We start from the raw sequence: 8,996 nt of genomic DNA on the forward strand, positions 1-8,996 counted from the left end.
GAGCTTCGCTCCGAAAAAACAGCGCTGACGTGTCACTTGGATAGCTGTCTGAAAAGCTTTTCGTGGAATATTTTTATTCACACTATTTTAGTACTGCCACATGACGTGCGGCTACACGTAAGGGGTATAACTACTAGAAAGAAATCTCCTGTACGGGGCTTCTGGAAAAATTAACCATTCAACCAGTCAACATTAGAGAAATGAGAGGCAGCCCTGTACGGCTATGATCTCTATAGCCGGGTGTGATCGAGAGAGCCGCTTTTACCAACACTTACCAAAGTACTTTGCGTCTCCAGCACTATTCTACAATCAGCTTTAGTCAACAATTTCACCCCCACCGACACGTGCTGGCAATACACATACCTGGATTTCAAGTTTCGATCTCGTTAATATTCCGACGTGCATTTCAATATTATTCGTATCAGAGCACCTCAGCTGTTATGAAAAGTTGAAATTTTGAAAATCTTTAGATTGGTTTGAATTAGAAAGAAAAACAAAAAAGCTGAAGGGTCAATCACATGTGCGCACCCTAACAGCCTGAGGGGACGAGGACGACGACGTTGAAGATTACATGCGGCTCGAGCCGCGAGCCCGCTGTGGTAAAGCCTTTTTGAGCGCAATTCGTGCATCTTCGTTGAGCGCTTTTTGTTCTCCTGGGCGTCACCCCATCAGGTTGTGAGACCGGTGCAGTCCGCGGAACAAACCCGTACCACAAGCAGCCATCCTGGTCATGGGCCGACCTGGGTCCATTCGGAGAGTCTCATGATCGTCAGTCGCAGGGGTCTGGGCTCCGAACAAGCAGCTCTTTCTCGGGGTCTGGAATAGAAGACGTGAGTGCACCTCGGAACCCCAATTCCGTTCTGATTAATGAGCGCTGGGTATAGACTGAGCAGAGGTGCGGCCGAAGTAGACACAAGGCACCGAGCTTTTTTGACGTGAATAGCATCTGAGCGAGCCAGTGTTCCATCTGCATAAATTCGTATTCTCGTGCCGCATTCAGTAAAACGCACCGCGAAGTATGGTTATATTCGTTTTGCCCATGAACGTTGATCAGCTTATTACAGCTATACTTTGCAGTAAGGCACATATGCCAGCTACAGTCATATCATCTTACAACAGTGGGTGCAAACTCTTGAATACTTTATGAGCAAGGAACCGGATAATAAAACTTCGCCGTTCGATAATGAGTAATGTTAACAACTAAAAATTATTTAAAGAGCTGTGTTCAGTTTGCTTAGAGTGGTGCAGCGCACTTGCAACTAAAACATTCTCCAACTTGCCGTTTCGCTATTAAAGAAATGGAAAATACAATCTAAATATACATAAACGTGTTCTTAAAGCGTGACTGCGTTGAAGATCTTGCGTTACCTGCAGTTATGCGGACAATTATTGACGGCACAATTTGCAGGTATATTTACGTAATATTTGTAGCTAACCGTACTTCGACATTCTGTGAAAATTGCATACAACACGATTTGTTACGGTTGAGAAGCGTGCAGCAAATGAAGAGATCTGGGGTTAGTGAATTTTAGAGTCTAAAGGCTGTAATGTTGTATTGCTGTTATTGCTGCAACTTCTTGCTCCAGTGTAATTTCATATTGTGGTTATCTTGCAGATCCAGCCTGCAAAATGATGTCCGACGAGCTAAACGTGATCAACGACGAGGACAAGGGTCGCAATGTCACCAAGAACAAGATGTACGTGACGGCGGGCGCCGTTGGTGCGTGTGTCGTGGTGCTGATGCTCCTGTCGGTCGCCTCGATCGGCTCCAGGAAATCCAACGATGAAATGGGTTTCGTAAAGAGACAGATAAACGTCGCCGGCACGTGCAGGTGTGTGCACCCCATACTTTTCTTCCCCGCATAGAACACAACTCTTCCACAACTTCCCACTCCACAGTCGCCGCGATTGGCTACTTTCTTTTCCTCGAAACAGGGCAGCGTCCAGTTAATCACAGCAACATTTCTCATTGTTGTGGAAATAGGAATGAGAGAAAAGGAGCCACTCATAAGAAGTTGGCTGAAGTTATTCATAGAAACATATATTTGGCACTGGAGAAATTCAGTGACATATATTTAAATGTTGTGGCACACTATGTAACATTGATAATTTTCCCGTCGCATGAATGTATGCGTTAACCTCCCTGGTTGAACGTAAAGGTCCTCGATTTTACGACATACCGTGCAGCCACCTAGCTATTTCTCTTTAACTGACATTCGTGCACATTTTTCGTTTCCTTAGATCTCAAGCCTGCAACCAACTCAGCACAACGTTAAACAAGAGTCTGAGCCGCAAGGAAGCTCCTTGCCAGAACTTCTATCGCTTTGTCTGCTCTGGGAAACAGAACAGCGAGGTAGAACAGAAGCAGGCTGCTTTGCAAGAGAGTAGTTTCGGATCATCCTGGGTAATTGAGACACTAAAGGAGTCGTTTCATAAAGTGGAGTCAAACCCCAAGATTCCGGTACGGTCCCAGACGGACGCGCAAAAGTTTCTGACCTTCTACCTGTCCTGCTATCACAGCCTGGCACCGGGTTCTAGGAATGTACGAAGCATGAAGCACTACATGCGCATGTTTAACTTCAGCTGGCCTAAAGTGAAACCCCGCGAACTGAACTCGTTCGACCTCTTAGTCCGAATGGAGCTAGACTTTAATATCGGGGCCTTCTTCAGGTTTGGGATCTCTTTGAAGAGGCAGAACGCCTGGGACTTTACGCTTAAGCCACCAAAAATATCCAAGTTCATGTTTGCACCCACGAGGAAAGAGAAGTACAGGAAGTACTTGGAGAAGGTTGTCCGAACCATGGGTGGCGGCCTCAAGCATGGTAGCATTGTAGATGCGATAGCAAAATTCGAAGAGGAGCTTTTCGAGCTGGCTGTCATGGAAAACAAACAACGAGTGTACCTACGGAACTTGTCAATGCTGACACCAACGATCAGTCCCGAGATGTGGATGGATACGTTCAGCAAATATTTCGTACTGTCCAAGTTTATGGAGAATCACACTATGTTGATCACAAGCCCAGAGTACTTCACGAAGCTCTTCAACTCGCTTTCCACTAAAGAAGGCGCACTGTATTTGGGTTGGAGGATCTTTCGATTCGGCAGTTGCTTCACAAACGAGTTCAGGACACTAGAAGAGAGCATGGAAATGAACGTGGACTCTTGCAGTCATCCCGTGAGCGATGCTCGCGAGTACTGCAGAGAGTACGCATCAAAGATGATGCTACCACAAATGATAGCGTTTGCGACGGAATCGCTGACAAGCAAGAATGAGGTGCGGTCAGTGGTCAACATCGCGGACAATGTGAAGAGGGAGATGTCGAAGGGCCTCAGTTTGAATCCGTGGCTGGACAACAGCACGAAGCTAACGGCCATACAGAAAGTTCAAAGCAGTCGTCTCGTACTGCCAGAGATTGGCCTCCGAGCCGACAACACCAGTGTGTCCTCATTTCCCGACTTGGGAGCGGACTTCCTTGAAAACTGGGTACGAGTCATCCCACACGCCGGCTTTCCAGCCAGGGAGTACGAAATCGAAGAATCCATGCGTAGGCTCCACGACGACCACATCAAGTACGACGTCTACACCAACGAGCTGCACCTCCCCATCGCTAGCACCAAGGGACCACTCTACTCCGCAGACCTTCCCGTGTCAGCCATCTACGCTGTGCTCGGCAGAATCATTGCGCACGAGCTTCTTCACGGACTCGATGCGCAAGGGCGCGATATCAACAACGGCCAGGCCCAAACATGGTGGAGCGAGGACTTTGCCGACGCCTACAACGCCAGAGCAGCCTGCTACGTCAACCTGTACGAAAATGTCGGCGACTACACTAACAACACGATCCAGGAGGACATCATAGACAACGCAGCAGTAAGATACGCGTACGCTGCTTTCAAGGCGGCCCTGCCTTCGGACAAAGTGGCCAACGTGCTCGGCGGTTTGAGCACTTTCAGTCCCGACCAGACCTTCTTCATTACATACTGCCACAGCTTCTGCGACAACACGACTGACCATCCGGGAGCACACGGTGGCTGGACAAAGTACTCCGACGGACACAACCGCTGCAACGTGCCGCTGATGAACATGGAAGAGTTTGCACACGCATTCTCGTGCACGGCGCAAGAGCCAATGAATCCTGTGAAGAAATGCTACCTCTGGTAAAACTGTGTCAAAAGTAGCGGTGCATTCATTCCATCAGCCGTCTACCGCGCAGTGAATGGCGTGGTGTTTATCAGGTCTGTTTAAAAATAAAGGTCACGTCTTCAGTTGCTTTTGCAGACGCAGCGTAGCACGTTGATGGCACGCTTCACACAAAGTACCTTGGAAGTCACTCACATTCGTGGCTTCGTACTTCGCATTAAACTATGAGAACTAGGTTGTCTGTTTTAGCTTATCAATATTTCAACTTAATACCAGAAAAAAGCAAGCAAGTTAGTAAGCGCTACCTATATTTTCACAGTATCTGCAATTTCTACTCCGAACCTCTCACGTTTTCTGACAAGTACAAAACCACTCGTAAAATGACCTATACTATAAAGATGCCACCTATAGGTAGCATCTTTATAGTATAGGTCCTTTTACGGGTGGTCACGGGTGAACGTGCGTTTGCTCGGCTGTCGCACGCAATGGTTCATTGTCGGGATAAGTGTACGAAAACGACCGCAATGGGCGCACGTGATAACGTAGCCACGAGCGAAACGAGGCGAAGACGGGATGCGAAGTGAGTGCATTCGACCCACCCGTCAGGCAGACTGGAAACAAATTTGCTAGTGAAACCAACACGCACGCCATCTGTCGTTAATAGCAACGACCATATCAGATTCAACGCTTGGCGGCATGCGTGTTCGTGTGTGTGTAACACGCACACATGCCAACACTGCAAAATTGAAAATTTTCGGGTGAAGAAAGGGGCTTTAGGAATTTTTTTGGCTACACCCCTGCAGGGTATGGAGGTGTAAAAAAAGTGCTGGAGTGGAAATTCTTGCCCACAAGTGAAGCCGTGCCAACCGTAAGATGGCGGCTGCGCCAGCCGTTTTACTAGGGGCATGGTGAGCAACTGGCATTTAGCGATTAAGAAAGGACAGTTTATTGCACACTTAACTTGCACACACACAAACTAAACATCCAAAACTAGTAAAGACGGTGTATACATCTTACAATTCATCACCAAGATCTAATTGATCACTGCGTATCCAAATGTTACAAATCGAAAAAAAAAATGAATCAAGTTGATCACATTTTACAGAGTACCACGTATGCATTCGTACTAGAGTTGGCGCATGGCTAGTACGGAACAACTGGAAACTTCAGCTGTCGCTCTCTTGCTTTAAGGAAACGTGTGTGCCATCGTCAAAGGAAAGCCTCTTCGCCGTGCATTTGCAGCTGCTGATCTAGGTAATTCCGCACAATGAGCCGTATTTTTTGGAGTGCGAGATAGACGTCTCTATGAGGCTTGTGCCGTATTTCCGCTAAACAGCTTCACCGCCACGGTACGTACAAGGTCACTGTAAAGACCAGTCTTGCAAACAGCCCACGTTCTGTTCCCATGCGCACTGTTCGAAAGCCAAAGAGGCATTGTACCATGTTCCAGACGCCTTTCGCCACCGTACACTGAAACAGCGCATGTTGTGCCGTCTCTCTTTTGCCACGGTTTGGACAGCGGTCATTTGGAACGACTCCCCAATGTGCTAACCAGTCACGCGTAGGCAATGCCCTCCATCTTCTCAACCAGTCAAACTCGCACACCTGCTTAAGTACGCGATTGCAACGCCGTCGTTTCCATTTTTTCATACAGGATGCTTTTTCTTCCTCTTTGCTCAGTGTGCTACTTGTCACCATTTCGCATATTTCCTGTGATGAAACATCTTCCAAACTGCATAAACCTATTTATTCCACTGTTCGTTTTAAGCCACTGGCAGCTCTGTAAAAGTTAAGCGGAATTTCTGCTCGTGGTCCGATGTCCGGATTTGCCATGAAAGTTCCTTTTAGTGTACTGCTCCAGTACATCAAGAGGCTGTACCGCGTCATCGAAGGGCTTCTGTGTTGTTTTGCAGCCAGCGCACTCGTGAATGTTGGTATGTCTGGGAGACCCAGGCCTCCACGGTTTTGCGGGAAGCTGCGAAAATTTCCTTTGTACATTTGCTTTTTTTCCTCCCCAGAGAAAGGTTTCCGCAATGGAGGTGAGGCGCCCTGTTACACGGTGAGGTAGAAGGGCAATGTGTGATATGTAAAACACAAAAGCGCATGCCTGTGTCTAGACGACTGTTGCTTTTACCGTTAGTGACAGGTTAAAATGAGTGGCTGCTGATATGACATTGGTGAATCTCCTAATTACGTCATCCCAGGTCCTTTTTAAGACATCTCCTTCCTCAAAGTAAACGCCCAACGCCTTAACAGCTTGAACGTATTCTACGTCTCCTGGCAATAGTTCTCAAAAGCCTCCAAAGCGCAATGCCTTACATTTAGTGGAGTTTAAAAGAGCACCAGACAGATAGGAATACTGAGCAAAAACGCCAAGGAATGTACTATAGCCAAACAAGTTACGAAAAAAAAATACCGAAATATCATCGGCGTATGCGACAATTTTGAAGGTTTCCTTGCCTGGCATCGGGAAACCCACTATGCGCTCGCAGTTTGCAACCTTTCTAATGAAAGGCTCTTGAGACAAAACGAATAATACCGGAGAGAATGGACAGTCCTGTCTCACTCCTTTTTCGAATTTCAAAGCTTCTGGTCATTTCACTGTTGAAGTAAAGACAGCTTGACAGGTCCTGATATAGTATTTCTACCAGTCACACATATACTTCTCTGGGAGGCCAAATATGCGCAAAATAGTGAAAAGATACCCGTGTTTCACTCTATCAAATGCTTTGGCCTGATCAAGAAAGATAAATACTCCTGTGATCTGTTTCTCTTTCGCATATGCGAAGAGGTCTCTGATGATTGTTAAAGGTACGAAGACGAAACGTCCTGGTACTGCGCACGTCTGCAACGGCGACACAATCTTTTCCAAGAAAGGCCACAGACGCCGTGATAGCAGCGGGGCTACTAACTTATAGTCTGTGTTTAGAAAGGTAATAGGCCTCCACGATTTTGGATCTGACGACTCCATACCCTCTTTCAGCAATAGAATCACCCTTCTTTCGCAGAAAGACTGTGATTTTTGGCCGTCACGTAACAAAATATTCACGAAATCAGTGATCGCATTTTCTGGATATCCAAGAAGCGCAGGTAAAATCTCATGAGTATTCCGTCTGGGCCTGGTGACGTGGACGTATTTATCTTAGGGCGTATTATACTTCTTTATCAGTTTCTGCATATAATACTAAACCATCTTCCAAGCCTAGCGATGGCAAACCTTCACAAAAGGCTGAGAGTTTGGCACTAAACTCGTCGTCCTGTGCGTCATGCTCTGCAGCGTACAGTTTTGCAAAGTAGTCTCGGAAAACTTCTTGAACTTCATCCGGGTCATTAACAATGATACCATCCTCTTTCAGCGCATCATCGATGTAGTAGGGCTGGCTTCGACGATCACGGTTTCTTTGCGCATGTCAAGTTCTCGGTTTCATCTGTTGATAAGTGCATTTCTTTTGCGAGCCTTGTAGCCTGAGACCTCTGCTTTAAAAGATTTTGATGTTTGACTTTTTGTACTTCAACGTATTCGAGCATAGCGAACGTGGTTGACCCACCTCTTTCTATGATTTGAATGCGTCGATGAATCACATTTATCTTGGCTTTGAGGCGAGCGTGCCATGCTTTTGCTACCTGCTGAGCTATGAGGCGCCAGCGAGACTTTAAGTGGTCCCATGTAGACGGAGTGCTTTCGTCATCATGAGGAATAATTGGGTCCATCCTCCATGGTTTGTGGATTCTCGTTGTTGTGCTCACCTTAAAGGCGAAGAGTAACGGAGCGTGATCACCGAGTTTCTGCTGGTTTGGAGCGAGCTGAACGACCTCACATGTTTGGAGTTCGGTAAGAAGTCGTTGGGCACATAAACTCTATCGATTCGGCTTTGATGAATGCCACAATCGCGAGTTGCAACGAACCTGACTCCATGTAGAGTTAACCACCCATCTGCCAACTTGGCATTTTTAACTAATTGCTGTAGTTCTCTGGCGTAAACATTGTTGGCGCCTTGGCCGCGGCAGCTGACGTCCCGTGTAGTCTCAAGCAAGCAGTTGAAATATCCGACAAGCACATATGATATCGGCTCGATCAAAAAATTTCTGACACCTTTAAAGAGCCCGTTCGTTTCTTACCTCGTTAGGTGCGAACATAAGTTGAGAAATTTGACTCGTTTGCAGTTAAGTATCACTTCTACCGTCATGATGCGGCCTTCGGTGTCAATACGACAGTGAGCACCCCTCCTCAGCGCTGCGTTCATGAAAACAACTCCTGTCTCACGTGCACGCGATCCTGTCACTTAGAAGAAGACATCTACATGAAACCTTTCCCGAAACCCTGCAACGTCAAGCTTAGTACGAAAATTTGTCTCCTGCAAGAAAATCATGTCCACGCCATGCGCCCGCGCGAGGTCAAGTACTGCCTGCTGCTTCACCGGATCTCGATAACCGCGAAAATTGAACGACATGAAAGAAAGTGATGCCATTGTTAAAACAAAGGCGAGGAAGTTACTCAGAGGAAAGAAAGGGATGAGTGAGGAGAGCAAATTGTTAAAAGTATACTTATCATCGTCACTCACGGTTGGTGACGATTGCCATGGCGACGATCCCACGCGGGGTTTCTTAAATGTTCCGTGGTTAGCGGAGTCGCTGCCGCTGCTCCCACTGCCTGGCTTGGAACGGCGTTGTGAACTGGAGGGACTCGATGCGTCTGAAGATCGTGCGGGTCTGGTGGAACCTCGGTGTCCGGCGGTTCGCTGTGTTGGTGGTAGACTTCTTAGCTGCTTCGTCGATGTCGAAGGCGCAGCGTTCATGCTCTTCAGGGTCATCGACATTCCAAGGTTAGCGTTCGGTGCGCTGTCACGGGTGTCTG

At 47.2% G+C, this 8,996-nt stretch overlaps 1 protein-coding gene across 1 annotated transcript; it reads left to right on the forward strand.

Moving 5' to 3' along the window:
- The first annotated feature begins 547 nt into the window (after positions 1–547).
- Positions 548–4,278, forward strand: LOC119163300 (neprilysin-1). Its single transcript, XM_075882160.1, has 3 exons — positions 548–830; positions 1,616–1,832; positions 2,242–4,278. The coding sequence occupies exons 2-3, from the start codon at positions 1,630–1,632 to the stop codon at positions 4,160–4,162; spliced, it is 2,124 nt and encodes a 707-aa protein (XP_075738275.1). The 5' UTR covers positions 548–830; positions 1,616–1,629; the 3' UTR covers positions 4,163–4,278.
- The last annotated feature ends 4,718 nt before the right edge of the window (positions 4,279–8,996 follow it).

Source organism: Rhipicephalus microplus, chromosome 2, assembly GCF_043290135.1.
Source record: "Rhipicephalus microplus isolate Deutch F79 chromosome 2, USDA_Rmic, whole genome shotgun sequence".
Lineage (NCBI taxonomy): Eukaryota > Metazoa > Arthropoda > Arachnida > Ixodida > Ixodidae > Rhipicephalus > Rhipicephalus microplus.